The following is a 24,794-nucleotide window of genomic DNA, read 5'->3' as shown; positions in this document are numbered from 1 at the left end:
TACAGCCGATCTGCCTCCCTTTCTCCATCTGTAAGGTGTGAGTAACCCCCCCCCCCCCCCCCGCGTTACTCTGTCTATGAGGATGAGTTATGGCATGTGTGCAAAGCGGGGGTGATGAAAAACACTCGCCTCCCTGCTAAACGTTGAACCCAACCGCTACAGGCCCGCCCAGGACCAGAGGCTACAGCCACCCTAGGCCAGGGCTGGACCAACAGGCCCGGAGTGGCTGTGAAGGGCGGGGACAGTCTGCCACCTGTTGGCGGGCATCCTGCTAAGGTGAGAGGAGCTGAGGGATGCAGGCGGGGGGGAAGGGGCGGGGCCAGAGTACCTCGGGCGCTCGCGGGAGGGATGCGATAGGGCATTCGCGCGCACAGCGGCCGTGATGGGCAGTGACCTGAAGTCTGTAGACTCTACGGATCCTTTGCCCGAACCCAAGATGGCGGCCGAGGCCACGCTGCCCAGGCCCAAGATGGCGCTTTCAGAGCTGGGTCTGCAGCTTTGACCCCGGTAGCGGAAGCGAGTGAGGAGCCGGCCGGAAGCGGTGGTTGTCAGTGGAGACGCAGGCCGGCTGGGCTCGTTCTTTCTGCCGCCCGAGGATGCGGGCTCTCTCCTCTCCCGGGGGGAGACTCCGGCAGCTGCTCTGGGTGACCTGGCTGAGCGGGAGCCTCCTGGCAGGTGAGGGCACGGGGGAGAGGCCATGTAGCGGGCCGGCCCGAGGGAACCAGGCTGATCCGCCAGCCCTGCTCGCTCTTGCTCCCCTTCGCCACCGTCCTGTGTGTGTTGGGGGGGAGGTGTCTTTGTCTCCACCATTCCCGGGCCTGACCCAGGTTTTAGGGTCACGGTGCTGGTACCAGCCCTCTCCCGCTGCTCTGTGCCGGGTAGGAGGGTCGCACAGCCGGCCCCAGGCTGGCTCCCTTCTTGCCTGCTCCTCTAAGCTGCACCATGGCCCTCTTGAGTAAAGGGGTAGGAGGAGGGGACGGGACACGTTCATCTTCCAGCTGCCCTCTGCTTGGATGTAGGGGCTCGTCTGTGTGGGGCTCTTCCCTGCTGTCAGGCAGGGCTCTCCAGGTGTCAAATGTAATAGAACTCTAAGAGCAGGAGATATTGGCCGTGGTGGTTATCGCTGTGTTCTCCTCCCCCTGACCCTCACTTCCACGAAAACTGCTGATCCCTTAAAAAAAAAATAGCCTGAAAGAAGCTAAAGCTACAATTGAACGCAGGTGCTAAATATTGTTACTTTTATAGGAGCAGCAGCAGAGGAAAATGCTGACCCACTGTCTGAAACTGCCCTACCTCTTAGCACAGAACGTGGTTCTGTCCTTACTGGAGAGCCTCAGGCACCAGTGCAGTACAAGACTGCAGAAATTGCTGATGCAATGCTGGGTAGTGGGATTCCTGCTGATCAGTCTGTGGTGCTGTCAGTTATTCCAGGAGAAGCAAAGGACAGACGCATGTCTGAATTCGGTATTGGCACCTGCGATGCAGCAGTAGAAGATGCTGAATGTAGTGTGGGGACTAGCCTTGCTTCTCACTTCTCACAGCCTGGTTCACATGTTCAAGAACAAGCAGGGGACACTAATGTAGTGCTAGAGGCTATACCTGCTTCACCAGCTGAGGAATCTAATAGCACAGACAGTGTAAAAACTCCCAAAGTGAACTGTGAGGAAAGAAATATTACCGGGATCAGAAACTTCACGCTACAAATCCTGAATGTTTCGCAAGTAAGTAGGAAATCATTCTGTTTGCTACTTTCTATGTTTATCTTGATACCTGGGTAGGTGTTACACAAATATATGTAGCATTTGAGTAAAAACTCTATAATCCTTCCAGTATTTGCCCTTGTGAGTTTAGTAGCACAAAAAGGATAACTTAAAACAAGTGTTTAGTGTGCTGGTGGGAGGGGGTTAGCATACAGGGCAGTGCACTTTCCATATTGTTTTGAAATACAGAAATAGTAAGATATTCAATTCCACTATGTACCATGCCTATGTTCCCCAAGTCTAAAGGGTCTCACGGAACCCATCGTGACTTGTGCCAGCTTCCCTGCAGCACTTTTTTCTTTAGACCAATTTCCTTCCGCAGGAATGCTTTGCAGCACTTGTTTCCACTAAATTCTAATTTAGGTGGCTTTACTTAAAGAGAGGGTAGAAAATAAAACTAAAAAAAAACAAAACAGATTTCAGATAAATACTACTATGAATTACAGCTGGTAGGAAAATGGAAACTTTTCACAAATTTTAGTTGAAATTTCATTTTTGACATTTCTGACCAGCTCTACTAAGTATGGAAAATAATTGAGACACCTTAAAAGTCCTTCAGCTGACCCATAGTTTAAAAAGCAGCTTGTCTTGTTGGAATCTCAGTAAGGCATTCCTGTTCCCAGGAGGCTACAGCAAGTCTCTCTCTCCCCTTTGTTAGCTCCCAGCTTTGTCTTAAAGACTGGTTTAAGTATTTGAGATATTACATCACCCCAGACCAAACTATAGGATAGCAGAACCAGTTTGAGTCTGGTTTTATACAACAGAGGTTTCTCTCTGTTCCCCCAAATGCTGGGGAGATAAAGGGAGTCAGAAGGGAGCATGGGCCTGGGCACAGTTTATTTGAATAAGTTTAGCTTACCAGGTCCTTGCTTGCCTTCCTTCCTACCCTTCCACAAGCCATCCTTGCCTGTGATTCCCTAGCCTGATTAGTTCTCTGTCCTGTGACTAAGTAACTTCCTTTCATATCCTTGTTCATCTCCCGCTTTCTCTTCTGGCCCTTCACTTGTCTTGTTTTTGGAACAGCTCCACTACCCTTTTATCCCACAAATTAGCTTCTTAGCCCTGTTAAGGCTTGGAATTCCTGTATTAGAGAAGAAATGAAGTGGTGGATCTCCTAACTTTCCCTTCAGAGCTGTCAGGCCCACTTCCTGATGAACAGGATTCAGCTCCTACATTACACATCGGCAGCCAGGGAGTAAGGCCTCTTAGGTGAGGGAGAAGAGAATGAAAAAATGCCTTTTTTATTTAGCAATAATCCCCTAAGTATTATTTGTCTACCAAGGAGATTTTTACATTTGAAAAATGCAGTTAAGATTAAAATCGGTCTGACTAAATTTTGTTTGTTGAATGTTTATGTACTGTTGAAATACTGCTAAAAACAGACTTCTGACTGAAATGCCAACTCAAATTTGCTTATGATGGTACTACAGTATTCTCCTGAAATTAATCTGTTACCAAAGTATTATGCAATGATATGTAATAGAACCCTTTTAAATATTTTATTGGCCCCTCCTTTTTAAATCAGCATGTTTTCTTTCACAGGACCTGATGGAGTTTTTAAACCCAAACAGCAGTGACTGTACATTAGTCTTGTTTTATACACCCTGGTGTCGCTTCTCTGCCAATCTGGCCCCTCATTTTAATTCTTTGCCCCGAGCATTTCCAACTCTAAACTTCCTGGCATTGGATGCATCTCAGCATAGCAGGTAACTTGCAATAAATACACTTCACCTTATAAAGCTTCACATGCTACAGTATTAGCACTTTGTTTCTTGATTCTGACAAACCTTATGTTTTTAAAATGTATTGATGGAGTAATATGTACTCCCTGAGTAAATTAGAGTTCTCTGCCCCTCTGACTCTGCCTTTACTTCCTTTAGCTTTTCTTCAGGCAATTTTCTCCCTCATTCATCTTTTGATAATGAAGTTAATATTTTCTTAAATGTTCAAATGAATATCTTGCTCTTCAAGATGAGGGATTAATAGCACTGGCTAAAATTTGACCTAGTGTAGATTGATGCTGGGCTCTGCTAATTCATCTAAATCTTGACATGCAAATTCATTTCTGGGTTTCTTCTGAGCAGAGACTGTAAAATATGCCACATCCATTTCTCTGACCACTTCACAGTGCATCCTCAAAGGACAAGAACAAGACCCTTGTGCCCTAAGACAGGATTGAAACGTGGGTCTCCAAAATGAAAGTTAATGCACTAACCCACTGCAGAATTTTGTATTGCCTAAATTCACTAGTGAAACATTCCCTAATGCCATAAGAAAATAGTTGTGCCCTTGTTCTTGAGTTAAATTAAATGTTAATTTAGTAAAGCAGACTTTTCCTTCTTCTATTGTGACCTCATTTCTTACCTACTTATTTCCTTCAGTTTATCAACCAGATTTGGAACTGTGGCCGTTCCGAATATCCTCCTTTTCCAAGGAGCCAAACCCATGGCCAGATTTAATCATACAGACCGAACCCTGGAAATGCTGAAAGCATTCATTTTTAATCAGACAGGTATGTAGGCTAAACTTGATGCAGAACTATGAAGGTCAGGATCAGGTATAGCCTCAAACTGACTTCTCCCTTTTTTTAAGAGGCTATATTAGGGCCTCCTAGAGCCTTTCTGCTGCCAGGAACAGAGCCTTAGGAAGTTCCTGTTCAGTCACTATAGCACGGAGTGGAATTTCAGGACAAGGTAGAAGCAAACAGCCCAGTTATCGAAAGCTGTTTTGGTGGAAAGTGGGGGAGGGTGCTTGGAGCTCAGGCAGAGAGTGTAAGTAGGAGGATCAAGCACTTCCCCACTCCTGAAGTCCTGGATTATTCGGGAATAGTTCTGGACAGATATTAGTACTACCCTTATCTCCACAGTCCAGGAGGGCAAAGGATCAGACTCCTATGTCCCATTGCTGTAGGCTAGGCAACAGGTGGGGGACATGGCAGCCTTAGTTCTTATGTTGGTGGGGACATAGGAGCAGAGGGAGCCCTGAATAGCTTTCCTGGGAATCAGCTGTCCAGGCTCTGATCTCCATGGGCTGAGTTTACCCAGCTCCCCTCTCCCTTCCAACAGCATAATTAGCCTTATGAGAGTAGAAGAAAGAACATGCACTAGTATTGTGACAGATTAATGGAAGAGACTGCTAAATCGTTATTAAAGCAGGATTACCTTTACTACTGTTGTAGATTCCCTGACTGGTACTTCTACCAAAGATTACACTGGGACTGGGGAGAATAAAACTCTTCTAATGACATAGTACTAAGAAAATATGTATTAAGATACTTTGACAGTTTGAAAATGGAAAACTGACTTTTAGCATAGGTCACTGAAAACAGATCTGTGCTGTTCTACTATCTAAAACGCATGAGCAGATGCCCCATAGTTATATAGTAAAATCCTGGGACTATATGAACCAGAGTTGTGTTAAGTCCTGTAGCACAAGCTGCTTAATTTGGAGATGAGAATACAGTTCCTACAATGAACTAATCACCCATAGATTTAAAAAATGCCTATTGCTAGCAGCTTTTATCGCTGGTTTCTTCTTTCAGGAATAGAAGCTAAGAATGATGTGGTGGTAACTGAGGAAGACCGAGCAGGCCCTCTACCGAGTGTCCTAACAAAAGGAATAGATTGGTTACTTTTATTCTCTTTATTGTTTCTGGTTAGTTTTATTATGTATGCTACCATTCGGACTGAGAGCATTCGTTGGCTAATACCGGGACAAGAGCAGGAGCATCAGGAATAAGTTGAGATAGTGACGTGAGAACACACTTCATGCCTACAGATAAAGCAGGAATTTATATGAACTGAAATTGCATAAACTTGTACAGTGAATTAGATGGTTGTAATTTATAATCTTATTAGTTAATTTATAATAATAAAATCACTTTTGTTCATTAACTACTGTATGTGTAAAGTCAAACTGCTGGTAATTAAGTAAACAAATACAAAAAGATTCAGTAGAAGGGTTTTTATTTATTTATTTAGGAAGTATTAACAGGTTTACAAATCCTTGCTGTGTAAATATCAGAAAACAATAATTATTATGAAGATTGTTTGTTTTTTAATAAACTGACTCACTTTTTTAGGAATAATGTTAATTTGTTGCAAAATTTTACTTTGAACTTGTAGTTATCAGTAGTGTCATACAGTGGGACGTTGAAATATTGCAGATGATCTTTATAGGGAAAGTAAGAGTTCTACAGCCAGCGGTACTGCTTTGGCAGCAGTAATGTACAACCACTTCCATTATTTTGGAATTCAGGGATCTCAGCCTTTTAATGTGTTTTTCCTTTTCAAGACCCATGACTACAAATTCAAACTGCATACATGGATAGATGATGTGTATTGTAGAAAACCACAGAAATTACTAGTAATAGGTGTAAACCTACATGGAAGATGTTCATGTTATTGCAAGAAGGGAGAAGCCAAAATAAAAGGTTAAAGGATATTATATGTCCTTAAATAAAGGCATCCAGCATTTTAAAGAGGTCACTAAACAAATTCAAATTGGTGTTTTTCCACTGACAAGATACAGTAACACAAAGGGAAAAGATTACAGTAGAACCTCAGTGTAATGAACACCAGAGTTACGAACTGACCAGTCAACCGCACACCTCAATTGTAACTAGAAGTACGCAATCAGGCAGGCAAGACCAAAACAAAACAAAAAGCAAATACTGTACAGTTCTGTGTTAAACGTAAACTACTAAAAAAAATAAAGGGAAAGTTTAAAAAAAGATTAGACAAGGTAAGGAAACTGTTTCTGTGCTTGTTTCATTTAAATTAAAATAGTTAAAAGCATTTTTCTTCTGCAGAGTAAAGTTTCAAAGCTGTATTATGTCAATATTTATTTGTAACATTTTGAAAGAACAACCATAATGTTTTGTTCAGAGTTATGAACATTTCAGAGTTACGAACAACTTCCTTTCCTGAGGTGTTTAACTCTGAGGTTCTACTGTATTTTTAATAGGGTTTTAAAATTGTTTATTAATATGTTTCACTAATATATTATTAAGAGTAGTTATTTCTTCCATCTTATATTTTAATGGTACCTACTGGAGGAAAGACCACTTCCAAAGGAGTTTAGTACTGATGTTTGGGGTTTGAGGAAAGTGTGTTTTGCACTTGCTGGTTAAGTTTAGCAATAATAAAAATCTTCATTTTGCAGCTGCGGAGAGGGTGACCATGTATTACATTTGGCCCTGAGGCTGGATGTTTGATATCCTTGGTTTACCATGCTCTGAGGGATCTGCCTTTCCTTTCTAAGGATTGTGCAGAAAAGGCATTTTATTGTGTATGTATTCTTCCTTGCTTCTCTACACAGTTAAACTTCACTTACTACTTGTTTTTCTACAGCAGGGTTTTAATGTAACTTTTGCGGTCAGAATTGACTTCCTTTTCTCTAGGTATTGATTTCTGGCAGGAATAAAAATGGCCATTCAGCATTCCATACAACTTCAAGTACTGATCTCCCATCTAAATAAGCAGGACCAGTCATGAGGCTGGTTTGTATTTACATAAATCTTTGTTCATTGTTAGTTTGAAAGCCTCAGCTGCTGAGTGTGTAAAGAGTTGATAAGCTTACTCTAATTATGACTTTTAGTACTAATCTGATTTTATTAATTTTGAGGCTCTAGAATAAGATACAGCTTAGCTTTAGACATACAGGGTCAGATTCTCAGCTGGGGTAAACTCATGTAGCTCCCTTGGCTTCAATGGAGCAATGCTGATTTACATCAGCTGAGGATCTAGCCCACTTTTAATTTCCATTTTGGCTTGCATTATTCCTCACATGGTTAATAGAGATCTGTAGAATACTCTTGAAATTGTTCCATTTGTGCAAAAGACTAAAGATAAGATTTTCCTTAAGAACCTACACAATTTTATACTACATTGGTCTGTATTTACCCTCCTGGCTGTTGGCATGTGGCTATGTATTTAAAACAGCCTATGAAGTTTTGTCTATGAATATGCACTTAGCTGAAACATATAGAACTTCAGACTGTGGACTTGATTTTGTAGCTACCCTTCCCTTTCCCCTCAGCAACATTTTACCCTGAAAAGTGATTTGTAAAAAAGACAGGTCCATCTTTTATTTCAATCATTCCATAGCAAAGGCAATAAATTTTTTTTGCATTGTTTTAGAATAGAATCATATTTTCCAAGGCCACAATTTATACCCAAATTAAAACTTTTATAAGCAATCCTTTACAGAACATAAGCCCTATAAAGAATTGTAAAGTCCTCTTTTTTCTTTTAACCATTCCCTGCTGAGTGGGAAAGGCTGCCTTTGCAGATCTAAGAACCTGAACTGAAACCAACTTCACTGACCAAACCAAAATGAATGGAAATAGGAACAACCCCCTTGAAGGCTGAAGATTAAAGGCCTGGCACTCCCTTGTTTTGATAATCGAAGCCACTAAGAGGTGGTGATAGGGTGACCAGACAGCAAGTGTGAAAAATCGGGACGGGGGTGGGGAGTAATAGCCAATATAAGAAAAAGACCCCAAAATCGAGAATGTCCCTATAAAATTGGGACATCTGGTCAGTCATTCTAGCCAGTGAAGCGTTCTGCCTGCAGCTGCACGCTGCAGCTGCCACTGACAAAGGTGAAGGGTTGGGGTCCCGGGGACTCAGGCTGGGGTTTTGCAGCAGAGGTGCATGGATCACAGCTGGGGGGAGAGTAAGTACCATTCGCCCAGCGCGGGGGTGTTCGGTGCAGGTGAGGGGGTAAGTACCATTCTTGTCGGGGTTTGGGGGAACCCCCCTGACGGGTTCGCTGCGGAGGCGCGGGCGCAGACGAGCCTGTGTCCCTCCCTGGGCCGCGCGACGGCCCTGGCGGCGCAGGCACTTGCGTAGGCCCCTGCACTGGGCCCTTGGCGCCGTGAGGGGGCGGGGCCGCGGCCGCGCTGAGGCGATGGGAGGCGGCGGGGTCGGGCTGCGGCTGGCGCGGTTCGGAGCGCGCCTGGCAGCGGCGGCGAGCGCGGGGCAGGGCGGCTCGGGACCCGGCAGCAGGAGCCTCTCCGCCATGGTGAGAGGCAGGCGGCCGCCGCCCTGGGGGTGCGGGAGGGCAGCAGACCTGGGGAGCGCCCCAGAGATAATGGGGCAAGCGAGCCGCGATCCAGGGGCTGGGCAGGGCAGGGCGAGTCCCCCAGGTGGCGGGGGGTGGCCAGAGGAAAGCCCCCTAGGAGCAGCCCTAACCCAAGTCCCGCACTCTGGGGACCCCATTCCAGATGTTACTTGTGCTGGGTGCTTCATAGTAGGATCATCCCTCTTCTTCCCTCTGTGCTGTGAAAGAGCGAACTGCCTGGGCACGGACATCCCCATCATTAGGGTTCAGAGCCAACGCTGCTGAGATAAATACGGCAGTTCACCTCTGCCAGAGCTTTTGTTTCATGCTGTCTGCAGAGTTGGGTGCCTACCTCTACGTAAAAAGCAACAGAGGGTCCTGTGGCACCTTTAAGACTAACAGAAGTACTGGAGTATACGCTTGCGTCTGATGAAGTGGGCATTCACCCACGAAAGCTTATGCTCCAATACTTCTGTTAGTCTTAAAGGTGCCACAGGACCCTCTGTTGCTTTTTACAGATTTAGACTAACACAGCTACTCTTCTGATACTTGATACCTCTACGTAGGCGTGTTTTGTGATTTTTCTTTGCCTTTATAAGGATTTGATGCTTAATTTGTTGGGTTTTTTTTTAAATGAAAATTTTAATTGTGGAGCACAAAATGTAGCTACCATGAAGAAAATACTTTCCAGTCACAGCATTGCAAATATGTTTGATTTGTTTCCTGCTAAAGGGCCAGATTAGGTGGGTAAGGGGGTGGCTTTCTGGGCATCAGATGGGTATCAGCCCCTGAAAGCAGGCAAAAATGACTTCCCCAGAGAAATGGGGTGAAGGGTGAACAACAGCCTCTCAAAATGTTGCATAATCTGTTTTGTATATCACCAATAATGTGCCAGGCGCGATTCACACTGAAGCAAATAACAATTGGTTTAAAAAGTTCTCCCAGCTCTTGGTGCTTAATTTAATTAAATATTCAAGGGAAAATGGTGGGAGATAATGGACTCAAATGCGCTTTTAAAATCCCCCCAAACTAAGGAACTAAGAAATTATTATTCTAATCCTTATGTGCTTGATTACCCATCAAAAAACTTTTCCTGCTGGACTGACTTTGATGTTCCATTTACCAACTGAAAGCTCATGATCTGTCAATATGAGAAGCAACTTTAGTTCTTCATATCTGTCAACATGTGAATGGGTGGGTTATGTGGATTTGATACTGGAAAGCACAGGATTTATAATTAAGAGATTTGGGTTTTATTTCTAGCTCAGACCCAAATTCACAATTTGATCTTGAGCAAGTCACTTGACCTGTCTGAACTTCAGGTTACCCATTTTTAAAGTGGGAGTAATACCTGATTCCTAGGGTTGCACATAAGTGCAATTCACTCATATTTGCGGTCCTGCCCTGGAAGGTTCTAAAGAAGTGAAAATTATCTTGTGCAGGTTGTCTGAATGTGATTTTTCCTGGGCAAACCAGTTGATGGAGCTTTCAGGCTGTGCCCAGTTTATCCATCTAAACCTCGACTGCCCCAGATGCTCTTCACACCCAGCCCAGCCATCCCATCTCCTAATTCCTCTGAACGCAGAGTCCTTTAAAAGCCACTGTGTGAAAGAAATGTACCAAGTATGCATTAGGCAGAATAGTAAATCTGCTAAATCAAAGGAATACCAAAGTTAGGATGCTGCATGGGCCTAGGAGCCAGGATCCTGAGTAGAAGTACGGTAATTCTTTAGGAATTATCTTTGGGGTAGTTGAATTAGTTCTTTATCTAGTATTGCTAATAACTAAACTGTATCTTTAAATGTTCATCTAAATGTGGGTTATTGCTGATTATGTAGTATATGTACTGTATGACTTTGTACTTTCACATAATTTAAGCACTATACCCAGATGTACAGACACTCTTTTCTTAACCTATGTATTATATAATTTTAACGTTCACTTTAATAAAAAAAATTAAATCGGTTTCAGTCTTGGATCTACCCCCTCTTCTCTCAGAAGATATATGATTATTTACATCCCCTGCATTTCAGTCTCTATAGAGCATAGGCAGTCTGACATCAAGTAATAGTAATACATAATTTTGCATATATGATTATCTAATAGCCGCCCCTCATTGCCCCCAGAACATATTTTATCATGCAAATCTTTGATACAGGATAATGGATGCTTTGGCATCAAACTCCTCTCTTTCTTTCCTGGTCTACTTTCAAATAAAGCTATTATTTTTTAACTAGCTTAGGGCCCATCATATAACAGGATATAATCAGTAAATCATGGGTCAGTTTTGTATGCTAAGTCTTATGTTTACATTTCAGTGTCCATACTCTGTTTGTTTTTGTTGTACCTTTCCACCTCTTCAGTGGGTTTGCACTGTGCTTCATTGTGTGTTACCACAGATACATACATGTGAGCATGTTTCTGGAGCTTGCACCTCCTTGAAGTTGTCTTAAAATAAATCAGCATGTGCTCAGTATACTGCTTTTTACTAAACTTTTTAAGTCAGTGGCAGGTGCACGTGTATTTGCAGCCAGAATGCAGAACTTGGCTTTTACGACCATTATTTCTAAGTTAAATTTCTTCAGTGTCAAAAGAGCTGCTGTGCACTGAGGACCAGGCCAAACAAAATAAATCTATTTATTAAAATCTGATGATTAGCTCTGAAATGAGTGGATGGACTCTTCGTTACTCCAGGGGGGTTTGGATAAGGCCTCAAGAAAGTAACTGAAATGTCTTAATTGGTTCTAAAAAGTAAGAACACAAAAATCTCCAACAAAACAAAACAATTTTACCTCCTGGCTGACTATAAACATGATCAATTTCAACCCAGAGACTATCTGTACATGCTTTAAAACAGGCTTAAAGGGAAATTCTAATCAATAAATGTTCCTATAGCAACACTAATATATATGTTTGTGGAACATTAATTTTATATGAAAGCAAGGCACATATTTTATAAGAAAGACTAGATAGACTAAATTGAAATGTTAGTTTTTGGATATTTAAAACTTGTATGTTAGAATGGGTGAATCCAGTTGAAAACAATTGTTTAATTAGTTGCATTAACTGCATCTGTACAGAGTGCTCTTTTTATCCTCACTGTTAGTGAATGTGTTATATTTGGCTTCTTGGAGTTAATTAGTAGGTTACAGTAATAAGTATATTTCATCTTTAAATGATGCATGTGTATTTATCATTACTTTCTGTGCCAAAGTCATTCAGTAATAAGGAACAATCTTAAAACCTTTCTGCTGCTTAATTAGAATTAATTGAATTAACTTCTGATTTGACATGCAGCACCATCTAGTGGTGAAGTGGTAACTTTATATTTATAATAAAGATGTGTACAAAGATACAGCACTTATACACATACACGGCAGACTATATTTTCAAAAAAAGTTCACATCAACATTGCCAAATGAGTGTATAATTAAGTGTGACTATACATGGGCTGGCACTTCTGGAATGAAGTATCCACACACTTTAAAACCGTCAAAATAAAAACTGTTTACAAAGTCAGATATATTGGGTGGAACTCCCATCTTAGACTCTATTTTGCAGTTTTTGGTAGATAATCATTCAGCTAATTGCCAGTAAGTTTTCAAAAATGAGGATAGTTGATTATTAATATATGCAAAGACAAAAGGCAACTGAGAATTTCTGTTCTACCTATTAATGAAGTGGGTTTTAGCCCATGAAAACTTATGCCCAAATAAATCTCTAAGGTGCCACAAGGACTCCTTGTTGTTTTTGTTCTACCGATTGTGTTCTTAGAATGAGTTTGGGATGGGTCTGTGACCAGGGACAGAAAATTGGATAATCCACCTTTGGATGAAATACTTGGATTTTAGCTAAGATCAAGTTTAATATCTCATACATTCTGTCAGAGGGAGGGAGTGTGTTCTGTATTTTCAGGGAGAAATTTAGTAAACTTTTAGGATCTTATTCTACTCTCAAGATCTGATTCTGACCTCATACCAGTTTTAGGTCCTGATTCAGCAAGGTACTTAAGCATGCGCTTAAATAGTTAGTGTGTGTGTAGTTCCATTGACCTCAATAGGGGAGTACTCATTTGCTTAAAGTTAGACAGATACTTAAGTACCTTGCTGAGTCTGGGCCTTTTAGTGGGAACTCTATTTAATTGAGTTACTTCTGGATTTGTAATGGAATGAGTGGCCCATGCTTCATATCCTTAGACAGAACTCCTCAGTGCTGTCTGTGGAATGCCTTGGCAAATTGGGGGTAGCACATATCCTTAGTGTCGGATTGTTTTTCTTTTCAGTGCCAGAGAGAAACTATATTACTATTTGAGTTCAGTAACTATCTTGCTTTTGGTTTTTTAAACTTTCTTCTTAGGAAATACATATAATTATACATAATACACAGTGATTTCTGGTATAATCTGTGCTTTTCTAATTTAAAATTAGTCATGCTTAGTATTTTTCAGGTGATATTCCCCTTTTAACTTCAACTAATTACTGTACATTACATTTAACTTTAATATTTAAATGAGGAAAAATGGCGAAATTGGATTGTCATCAAATATTTCAAGCTTCACAGTATATGGATAATTCAGATAGGCCTAGTATAAATGAAAGTAATACTACTACTGGACAGAGGTATTCTTGAGTCCATATTTCATCCCAGCAAAAGAGTAAAAAACTCTTATATGCAAGCACATAACCAAAGTTAATTCACCAAAATAGTTATGTTTCATGGCTCAGTTAACTGGCAAGAGATGGTGTTCTGTTAAATTATAAAGTGGAACAAAACCGCACAGTAAATTTTCTACTTCTGTTGTCCTGAAGGATTATATTTTTGAAATACATAAATCATAATTTCAGCACATAATTTTCTTATTGTTGTGTAAAGCAATGAGAGGACATTAACCCTAGTTCTGGAATGTATTTTTTTTTCTTTATAGTCTTCACAGTCTCACTGGTTGACAACAGAGGAAAGGACCCAAGTTTTACTTGACCTCAAAGCTTCGGGATGGTCTGAGCTGGGTGAAAGAGATGCCATCTACAAAGAGTTCAATTTCAAAACTTTTAATCAGGTAACTATTGCTATATATTATTCCTAATATAAAAGGAAATGTAATTATCCTAGTTTGTATTGTGTTCCTAGTGAAGAGATGTTCACATCCACAAATCTAGGAGTATTTGGGACCAAATCCTGTTTGCTTTCCTCATGTCAGTAGTGTCACTAAAGTTATCGGGCCAGATTCTAATCTCAGTTACCCAGGTGTAATTCATTGACTTTATTGGCATTGTTCCATGGTAAGGCAAGCAGAATTTTACTCTTGATATCTTTGTTATTACTAGCAGTCCTAACTCAATGATAAAAATATTTGGCTATCAAGAACTTTACAAAGGTGCGTAAGAATGAAAGTACTGATATTTATCAAGCCAGACCTGGGGGGAAAATGTGAAGAGAAGTGTCATAAAACTCACCTTTTATACAGGAAGGGAGCGTTATGGTACTGTCTTGAATGAATTGCAATAGACACTTTGTGAGGCTACCTTGGTACAGCAGATTGTAAACCCTGTTGGGCTTGAATTTTAAGTCAAAACCCTGGGCCATACTGTGTCATCAGTTTTTAAGAATCTTTAAATTTGAAATCAGAGATGAAACCTGCTTTGAAAATTGGTGGCACCATATGGCCAACTATTATTTAATATATTTTCTTAAGGTAAGATTGTCAACTAGATTCATGCTACCATATCTCATTTCGGAAAGAAAATTTGATTTCTGATTAATCAAGTGAGACGTACAAAAAGATACAAGTCAGAAGAGGAATAATTAGCTGTATTATGGCCCTGCTAAATAAGACAAGAATTAGTCGTAACATACCCTTCCCATTTCAGTGCCATTAAACTTGGGTTTATCTGGAGAAAATACATTAGTTTCAGTTATGTCTTATTTAATTTTCTCACTGCTCTTTTTTTTAAAACCTGGCCTTACTGATATTATTGCACCTTTTATATAAGGGACCTATTTTTATTCTAGCTTGGATCTTCTTATGCAGATTTAGGGTCACATTATCAAAAGGTTAAAGCTTAGCCTTATAGCATGTGACTCTGCAATTGTGCACATGTTTGGGTGTAGATATCCACCCAGTGTTTTTGAAAAATTGCCACTAAATGTGTTTGTTTAGGTCTCCTACTCCTCTTCCCCTCATTTCTATTGCTCGGGTACAGTCAATTTAACAATCCTCAGTTCTGATCAAAATAGTAGTAGATTGTTATATACTAAATGATTAGCTGTGAAAGATCAGCTATTCTTACAGTTTTAGGCAGATGGTAACCTACGTGTGGAATGGGAACAGATGAAGATAATTCCCAGTTCCTACTTTATTTTTGAAAGGGCTATGCTCTCCCAGGGCTGAAGGGTAAGATTACATTTTTTAAAAAAATGCCATATTCCTCTGAAGATATCTCTTCTCCCCCCCCGCCCCCGCCCCGTCCCATCCACACCACACTCAATTCACAGTGTAATATCTATCTACATTTGTAGACTGACGCATGTAAGTGTTATATAATGTGCTGTTTATTCTCATGGCCCTAATATAATCCAGACAAAGGTCTTTAGGAGACCCTGTATGGTGATATGTGAAAATGCCAATTTGCAATGCCCACCCTTTTTAATATTTCAAATAGTTAATTGTCATAGTTAGGAAATTGCAGCCATTCAAGAGAACATAGAATAAAATGTGTGTGAGGTAGGGAGAAAAGAGCAGCATAGCTACAATACGGAGCAAGAGCAGGTACAGAACTGCACGTGTGGAGCCCTGAGTACATTTTTCCTGGATTGCACTTTAAACCTGGGAGTTAATAATAGAACAAAACAAACAACTTCAAATAAAACAAATTATGAGGCAATGAAGGAGGGGGAAACTATGAGGGGGAGTTTACATGAGACCTGGATGGGAGAACTGGAGAGCCAAGGACCGAGGGATAGCTACTCCTCTGCATCAAACTGTAGGTGCTGAGTTTACAGCTTTCACGCTGGGGGCACTCTTGAAAGTGTCCATGCAACGGTGTAATTGGAGAGCTTGTTGGCTCAGCATAGCTGGAAATGCTTTTTTAAAATTAGCGTAAAGTAACCTTTGTATATTGCAAATAAGTGAAATAAATCATTTCTGCCGTTCATCTTTAGGCAGTGGACCTGAAGACTATATACCAAAGAGATGAGAGCAAACAGCCCTGTAATAGAAATCTGGAAAACCCAGCAGCTTAGACATCAGAAGGAGAATTGAATAGTTGATTTTTTTTTTTTTAAGGCTTTATCCTTGAAATGTTACAGGGTAGAAATTAGTCAGCTATTCATAAAGTTGCAAGTCCGAGAGAGAGACATGAAGAGGATGCTAGAGTGGAAAGTCAAAATATATTTAAATGTACACTGTAGGTTATACTAAGCCTAAAGCTAATAGTCTGTTGTTTTTTTCTGGGTTCAGAATTGGCTAGGTCTCACCCCATCAAATATATCATCCTAAAATGGTCCTTTTTTGAAATGTCTATTCCAGTTGGGTGGAAGATATTGGTGGGTGCTCAGTGTGCCCCCATTCCTGCTTGACCCTTAAAAGTGTTAGATGAAAAGGGCTACGCAAGAGCTATTATTACTCTGAATGATTGGAAATTGGCTTAAGAATTCAAAACTTCTGGCACTTTCAGCTGTGTGTACCACTGGGTAAACTAACAGGGGCCAAACTGTCTACACTGTTTTCATTGCGGTCAAGGGGGCTACATGTATCTATATGAGGGCAGAATTTTGCCCGTAAGCATTTAGAAAATTGGGGCAGCTGTGGTGATGTAACATCGCCATTTGACATTTCAAGCTGTAGAACAAGTTGGTGATCTCTTAGCCTTGGGGTATGGCTTAAGATGGAATTTGGCTAGGGAATGCATGAATGTTTGCAGAGAGCAAATGTTTGTCTCCTGGGAAGGTGGCACTGAAGATAAACTGAACTGGTATATTTTAATTCATCTACCAATGCTTACATTTACTAATGTCCCCATACAACATTTATTTATTTATTGGTACGTCTCAAAAGCATATTACAGATCAGGGAAACAAAAGTGCCAAAAATGGAGCTAGCTACCTGCTTTGTAGAGTTTTGCAGTCAATATGCTGTCCTTTAATAAACATGGACTTTTAGGTGTAACTTTTTATTTAATAAATCTTCTGTTTACAGAACTTAGTGTGAATATTTAGTAAAAGTCAGACAGCCAAGAAATACAATTTCCTCTATGATCTCCATCCTGCCCTTTTACAGATGGCATAAAATCAGGTGTGTAAAGGAAAAAAAAAAAAAAAAAAACAAATCCAAACCTGAGCAGTTGAACTGACATGAAAGGTATTTCAGATTTATGTTTTGCAGATGATATGAGTATGATTAATGTATTCATTGTTTCTTTATTGCTTCCCACAGATAATGTGCATGATGCATGGAAAATTCTGTGGCTTTAAAATCTATGCCAGGTTTACAAAGACTATGTATGTCAACAGATGTTAAGAATATAAACAGAGTTTTTATTATAAAGTCGCTCAAATGCGTAGACATGAACGTGGTTTATGTATATTTTCAGTATGAGGGAGAATGAAATGAAACTTCTGTGAAATGAGAAAGTTATTTAGATTCCTAAAGCTTTCAGACTGAGATTAACTTGCTTAAAAGCTATCAGAAATTACGCTTCTGGCTTGGGAAATTATTTTATTACAGGATTTCACTTGAAACCGCTGGTGGTGTTTTTTTTTTTTTTTTAAGATAAATTTTATAAAAATGGGCTTTAGAGAGTGATTTTCAGAAAATGAGTTGGAAAACAGTTTGAAATGTTCCTAAAATAAGTCAGTGACTGTACTTCCTGTTGTCAGTCCTTTTCTCTGCTATAATTGCCATTGCATGCTAGTTGCGATGTCCTGGTTTGAAAAAAAATTGATGTATATAGTGTCCTCCACCCAACCCTACCCAGAAAGAAAAGCATCTGGTATCCATTGCAGCTTGTTCCCCATCCCTCATTTGGGCAGCTTCTATGACTGAAATGTTAGTTTCCACTTTCTCCTCATAGCCATATTATCATCACTGCTGTTCACTCCATTCCCTACCAGCTGGGGGGACTGAGGCATAAGAAAATCATGGTACCTAATCACTTCAAACTTGTCCACGGTAAATCACAGAATCCTGTAATAGCTCTGGAAGAAGACTAGCCATCATACATGGTCCCATCTTCACTGGATTTATCCATCAGTACAGCCTGATATTGATGCATCCTGCCATGTTCACAGATTTTTTTTTTTACAATTACAGCTTCTGTTTTGACTGACAAGACAACAAACACAAGTAGGGTGAACATACGTCCCGTTTTGGCCGGGACAGTACCCTTTTTAAGCCTTGTCCTGGATGTCCCGACTTTCTTGGCGAAAGTGGTCATTTGTCCCATTTACTTTCGCCAATTTATCAGTTGGCAAGACCAAATGGGACAAATGCCCAGTTTGCCAAAAAAGTGAGGGGTTCCTCCCTCCCTCCCAATGGAGTGTGGAAGAACTTTGAGGGAGGCGAATGATGACACCAGACGCTGGGCCTCAGGCTGTTAGCCCTATGCCACAGGGAGAAGGGTGGGCCTTGAGCCAGCCCTGTGCAGTATCCCGTTTTCCCATGGGAAATATGGTCACCCTAAATACTGTTGTCATTGTCTGTTTTCCCATTCCATCATTCCTCCAGTCTTCTGCCCTCTATTTGTGTGAACTGGCAGGCTACAGATGTTTATGAGACTATTGCCTTTTAAAATGGGGCTGTGGAGAGAGAGAGTGGAAGAAAAAGAAAAAGAAGTAATCTGTGCTTTCAAGCCACTTTGTATTACATAAAAGAAACATGTTTTAAAGACTCTTAATTTCTATTCCCAAGTGACAGATACAGAAACAAAATGCCTATTACTCACTGATAGAGCAACCAATCCATTTCAATTTGCCAAAGCAAAAGTCTGAGTCAATGAGAGTTACAAAAATACTGTCATTACTTCAGGAGCCTGACTAGCAATGTTTGCTAATGCATTTTTTTTCTTCATTTACTGAAATCTCTGGCAAAAAGAAAAAGTTGAAAAGTTTTTAGTCTAGAGCAGAGGTCTCCAAATGGTGGGGCATGCCCCCCTACGGGGGCATGAAGGAACATTTGGGGAGGTGCAGCAGGGCTTGGGCCAGCCCCCATGGGGGGTGGGAAGGGAGTGTTATCTAGCCCCGCTCCAGCCCAGGCTTCCGCCCTCAGCCCTGCCCCCAGCCTTGGCTCTTGACCATGACCCAACTGGAGCTTCTGCTCCTGGCCCTACTCCCACCTCCAGCTTTGGCCCCCGGCTGCGTCTTTGGCCCCGCCTCCAGCCTTGGCACCTGACCATGGCTCTGTTCCCAGCCCCAGACCTGCCCGCAGCTGCAGTCCCAGCCTTGGCCCCCTTACCCCTGTTCGTGGCCCCCTCCACCCCCCCCCCGACCCAGCCACAACCCCGCTCCTGGCCCCAGCTCCTGTGGGAGCAAGGCGCAGACAGGTAAAGGAGAGGCGTGACTTTGAAAAGTTTGGGGACCCCTGGTCTAGAGAAAATAGAATTGTCACCAAACTGTTCAAAACTTCAAGGTTCCTGGCCTGTATCTGGTCTTATAATTTGGCCTACAAATTTACCCTTCTTGTGAGCTCAACTGTAAAAAAAAAAAAACGTGAAAATTAATAACATGTCACAATCACCTATTATAACAAAGATTGATAGGAAATGGTGCACAAAGGAGAGACTGAATTAGTCCAAACAAAAAACTGTCCTGTTATAACTCAAAGACTGTGTTAAGATCATGCTTGGTAAGTCAGAAGAGTGTGGAACTGGAAATCAGTGAATCAAAATTGGTGTGTGGGGAAACTAGACCTAATTCGTTAACAAAATAATGAGGGCATGGGCTACTCCGTCCACCCTTCCTTTTGTGAGTCCTTAAAGAAACAGATATAGGGATAAAAATTGGCTACTAGAGTGAGGTTCACCATCATGGCTACCACTACCACCATCTCCTGGGACTTCGGACCTTTGTCATCCTGATCCTGAGAGATGTCCTGACCAGACCAGGCCAGAGAGAGGGACTCAGATGATATGTCCACCTTTACTGGGTTCAGCTGAATCCCAAACACCATTTGGGATGAAACAGACTTCAACAATAGCTTCAGCCATTCTTAACTAACGTCTTCTCTTTTCCCTGACGGGACAGTTTTTACCATCTTTGGTACCATCTAAGAGACAACTTGGTATTTTTCCCAAAAACACTCTCCAGCTAAAAGGAAAGGGAAAAGGGATTGTTGTTGTTAAAATGAAAGCCTTATTTAATACTTAATATTTCAAATGCTTTAACTGTTTTTCCTTTTTATCTTTAATAAAAAGATAATGTGTTTTAATGGTGTTTGCACCATGGTACTAAGCGGACTGAGGTCTCTGTATACCAAACCCCAAGCTTTGTTTAACACTGTTCAATGTTGGACAATGACTGGTTTTATACAGGGGTATTCCATCTAAATTAATAAAACATGTTCTACATAACGCTCAATTCTTGAAGAATCCCTGTCCACTATAGTGCAGAAGGATGAGTCACTTCCATCTGAAAATGTTTTCCCTACTGCTTTTAGAAGGAACACCTAAAATTACTACTATTGAAAGAAGAAGGGGAAAAGTTGTTTCTGGTTTGTTCGCATAGGGTATGTCTATACAGCAACTAGACACCCAGGGCTGGCCCGTGCCAGCCGACTTTTGCTCACGGGGCTCAGACTGCATGGCTATTTCATTGCTGTGTAGACTTGAAGGCTTGGGCTGGAGCCTGGGCTCTAGGACCCTGTGGGGTGGGAAGGTCCCAGAGCTTGGGCTGTAACCTGAGCCCATAAGTCTACACTGCATTGAAATAACCCTGCGTGCCCGAGTCGACTGGTACGGGTCAGCCACGGGTGTCCAGTCGCTGTGTAGACATACCCTTTGGGTTCAGCCAGTTTCACGCTTACCCTGTATAGTCAATCAGTTTCCTCTGTTTGTGTAGGTCCATCAGATAGCAACAGGGGAGAGAAACACTTAGGACAATGTGGTTGTAAAACCAAAATATTTGGCAGGGATGCTGAGGTTTAATACTTGTGACTACTTCACAGATTTTTTTAAATGAATAAATTTAATCTTTTATCCATCACACTTTCTAGATAGGTGAAGTGTGTATGCTTGTGTACAGAGTTCAGTGACTGAACCTTTAGTATTAAGGTTAAGATTCTGTTATGAGGATTTTTAGTAAAAGTCAGGGACAGTTTGTGGGCGATAAACAAAAATTCACAGAAGCCCAGGACCTCTCCCTGGTGGGCGGGGGAGGGGGGGAGACGACTAACAGTTGGAGCGCTGTTGGGCGCTGAGCTCCTGCAGCTGCACCATCCCCACTGCTGCTCCTGTGGCAGGGGCTGACTGCTGCAGCTCCAGCCTCAGGGGGGCTGACCCAATGGTGGCCCCTGCTCTGGGCGGTCCTGGGGTTGACTGCTGGCTGTTGCTATGTGGCCCGTTGCTATGGTGGCCTCTGCTCCTGTGGCTCCAGGGCTGACTGCTGGCCATTGCTATCGTGGCCCCTGCTCCAGTGGCCCCAGGGCTGGCCGTTGCTCTGGTGGCTTTGGGGCTGACAGCTGCTCCAGCCCTGCCCCTTCAGAAGAAGTTGCGGAGGTCCCAGAAAGTCACGGAATCCGTGACCTCTATGACAGAATCGTACCCTTATTTATTATATAAAGTAGCAGGTGGTTATATCCCATCTTAAAAGTCTGAATTTTTTTTAATTGTTTAAAATATATTTTGCATTCAGATGACATAAGAACCTATTTAAGTTAAAAGATAAAACTCTGACTGGAGAAAATAGCAGGGAGACTGCCTGCTGTGTATCAGAGGGGTAGCCGTGTTAGTCTGAATCTGTAAAAAAGCAACAGAGGGTCCTGTGGCACCTTAAAGACTAACAGAAGTATAGGGAGCATAAGCTTGCAGTCTTGCATCTGAAGAAGTGAGGTTCTTACCCACGAAAGCTTATGCTCCCTATACTTCTGTTAGTCTCAAAGGTGCCACAGGACCCTCTGTTGCTTGCTGCCTGCTGTGTAGGGCTCATGGATCCTGAAAATCGTAGCAAATCTTGTCTCTTTGATTATTTGTTTAAAGGAGACTTGCACAGCTTCTGAAGAATTATTTCAGAAGAAATTAAGTCATTGTAGCTCTTGCATTAAGTTGGTATACTTCCCAACTTTCCTTCTCCAAACCAGTAATAACACCCAAAACTCAGAAAGCATCCACTGCAAACAGAGTTTCTGTTTTATATGCCCTGTCTGTATTTCCAGCTACTTTGCTTTAACTGTGCTAGGGCATATTTATTTTTGTGCTCTCTAATGGATGGTCCCTGTTATCAGTATATCAAAACTAACTTGCTGGCTAAGCGATTTATGATCTTTATATAGTTTAATCTTCTTACTCGGTGACAATCCCTTGGTGCTAGTCCTTTCTATAGGTACCTTCACCTTGATTAATGACCATGAAGAACTTCACAAATTTACCAAATCCCATGGAACTGGGATACAGGGAACACATTCTTAATGAATTAGTGCTCTTTTAGTTGCTGTAATCACTTAATTTAGTTTAACTCATTTGTAAAAATACTGAATATTCCTGAACTTAATCTGTGTTGATACTTCCTTTTTTCAGTTTCTCGGCACATCACTTTGTCTCCTCTGTTAATCACAGGTTGGAAAATTTGTTATTATGTGCATAGCCCGAGTATTTCATAGCTGTTTTACGAACTTAATATTTTGGCTGTTTGGCTGAAATATGTCTGCGCCATTTATGTATTGAAAACATAAACCTACAATCTGCAGAGGTAACTTGAATTTTATGTAAAATATTCACTTGTGGACCATATCTCCAGCTTTTTATATGCCACAGTGGTATTATCCTCCCTCCCCATTGTCTGTTAGTGAGGTCATTTTCAGTCCTCTGAGAAATTTTATTCCCAGCCAGATGCAGCCCATATATTAAAAGTAGCACCTGTGACTAATATCACAGCAGCTTACCATAAATTTACATGGTAACTAGGATTATGTCTGTCAAGACTGTTAAAAAATGTCTAGATTTAATTTGATTTCCAGTATTGAAGGAGCTCTCTAACGTTTTGCTTCATAACTATATTTTAAAAGTTAAAATCACTCCATTGTTAAGTTTTATAGCACTCCCATTGCCCATTAAGTTGATTTGTTAAATGGAGGTCAGAGTAAAGCAAGTTGGCTACATTAGGATCGGAAACCAACCCATTTGTGACAAATTTAGTCCTCGCGTGTGAATCTTCTCAAAGCCTCAGCCCTGATTGGTTTCAGGTGTAGCTTATGTCAGTTGTGTTTAACCTCAAAGAATGAGCAACATGAGTCCATTATTGTCAGTTTTGCTTATCAAAAGACAAACCAATTTCATTTATTTGGTGGGTTAACTGTTTTTAATGTGACTGTTGACTACTTGCCCCTCTGTTAGACTTTTGTATTAGATTGCCTCTTGGATGAAAATAATTGGTTTTATATCCACCTAGGTAGGTGTTGTTTTTCTTATAGTGTTTCCTAGACTGCTCAATTTCCCATTATTCTTCGAGTCCTCTCCCATTTACTATGATTTGTACACCTGCAAAATTATGAAAGTATTTCTTTTGGTAGGTATGTTTGCTAATGTCCTTGCATTTATGAACACAATAACTGATTTGCTATAAATCAAAATTATTTGAGTGGGTTTACAGAGTAGAGAAAATCTTTGTATTTGAAAATAAGGCTTGAATATTGAATTTTTGGCCTATCTGCCTATTTGTTGTTTTTCCTTATTAGAAACTGACAGTAAAATTTTCAGGCCTCGTGAAGATTAATTCAGGCCAAAATATGTGAGAGTGAGCTGGGTCAAAACATAGTTTAGTAAAAATATATTTTTATACAATCACACCTTCCTTATGGTTATGCTTGTGAATGGCTTAGTAAATAACCCTCTTGCCTCTGCGTCAGAAGGTTATAGGGTCAAGATCCAGCTGTGGAACTGGACACATTCCACCTACCCATATCCTAGTGTTGCACTGGGTCTGAAAAGCTAGGGTGCTTGACTTCTGGATGAAAAATAAATGGAGGTTCTCTGGAGATCATTCATCTGAAAATTTAAGATTCTCCTGCCCTGGCTTTAAAAAGACAAAGAGACAACAATGGTGTACTAGTCAATGCAGCCTCTTTCCAACAATACTACCAGTTAACTGGCAGAAGTAGTTTTCTTATTGACGAGAAATGCTGCATAATTATACAGAGTCTGGTGTGATGTCAGTGGTCAGTCAGGAGCTACCAGATACAAATTAACTCCTTGTTGCTGGGAGTTTGGAAATATTTGTTATTTATTTACTTACTTATTTGTCATGGCCACTGTGCAAAATACAGAGTGAAGGATGTCTCTGCCTCAATGTTCAGTCCAAATTTTTTAAATTACCAGCATTTTTTCCTACTTGTAAATAATTGAATCATCATATTATATTGGCAACTTTTGTCTTTACTTTCACCCTCCATACGCCCAAATTTAGTCTTGCTGTACCTAGCTGAGCTATTTCCTTATCGCAACGTCTGTGCCCACCTTCCATGGGTGCCAGCAATGCCAGCCTCAACAGGCCACTTCTCCGACAAATTCTTTCAAGTTTTCGGTCATGCTGCCCTTTGTGAGTGGAGAAAGCTTAGTAAGAATCCATCAAGTCACCTCTTTATCCTCCAAACTCATCTCTGCTGTAATGCATATAGAAAACTGAAGACCAAGCAGGTGGCAAGCTGTGATCACTGCTAGTCAATGGCTAAGAACTCTGCACATCCCACTTAACTGTCTTACCCCCCATTACGTCTTGTTTTTTAGGTTACAAGCTCTTTGGGGCATAGGCTATTTGTACAATGGAGCC

General features: G+C 41.1%; 2 protein-coding genes across 3 annotated transcripts in view; both read left to right on the top strand.

Annotated features, from left to right (window-relative positions):
- The first annotated feature begins 524 nt into the window (after positions 1-524).
- On the top strand, positions 525-6,365 carry TXNDC15 (thioredoxin domain containing 15). 2 transcript variants are annotated; one of them, XM_054037389.1, is made up of 5 exons: positions 525-675; positions 1,246-1,721; positions 3,303-3,466; positions 4,142-4,272; positions 5,420-6,365. In XM_054037389.1, exons 1-5 carry the CDS (start codon positions 597-599, stop codon positions 5,464-5,466), a joined length of 897 nt encoding a protein of 298 aa, XP_053893364.1. In that variant the 5' UTR covers positions 525-596; the 3' UTR covers positions 5,467-6,365. The 2 variants fall into 2 exon arrangements, with proteins under 2 accessions (XP_053893364.1, XP_053893363.1); XM_054037388.1 differs by having other exon boundaries at positions 526-675; positions 5,302-6,346.
- Positions 6,366-8,657: 2,292 nt separating this feature from the next.
- The window catches only part of PCBD2 (pterin-4 alpha-carbinolamine dehydratase 2), a 34,541-nt gene continuing 18,404 nt past the window's right edge, over positions 8,658-24,794 (top strand). The window contains exons 1-2 of the mRNA XM_054037501.1: positions 8,658-8,786; positions 13,750-13,881. Of these exons, the coding sequence (XP_053893476.1) occupies positions 8,673-8,786; positions 13,750-13,881 (246 nt within the window). The 5' untranslated portion in view covers positions 8,658-8,672. The remainder of the gene's footprint in view (positions 8,787-13,749; positions 13,882-24,794) is intronic.

Source organism: Malaclemys terrapin, chromosome 8 (genome assembly GCF_027887155.1).
Source record: "Malaclemys terrapin pileata isolate rMalTer1 chromosome 8, rMalTer1.hap1, whole genome shotgun sequence".
Classification (NCBI taxonomy): Eukaryota; Metazoa; Chordata; order Testudines; family Emydidae; genus Malaclemys; species Malaclemys terrapin.
This window is presented reverse-complemented; position numbering and strand designations above follow the sequence as displayed.

Coding starts and splice junctions, on each gene's coding strand:
- TXNDC15 (XM_054037388.1), top strand. CDS start 597: ATGCGGGCTCTCTCCTCTCCCGGGGGGAGACTCCGGCAGCTGCTCTGG. Junction 3,467..4,141: donor GATGCATCTCAGCATAGCAG/GTAACTTGCAAT, acceptor TATTTCCTTCAG/TTTATCAACCAGATTTGGAA. Junction 4,273..5,301: donor ATTCATTTTTAATCAGACAG/GTATGTAGGCTA, acceptor TTCTTCTTTCAG/GAATAGAAGCTAAGAATGAT.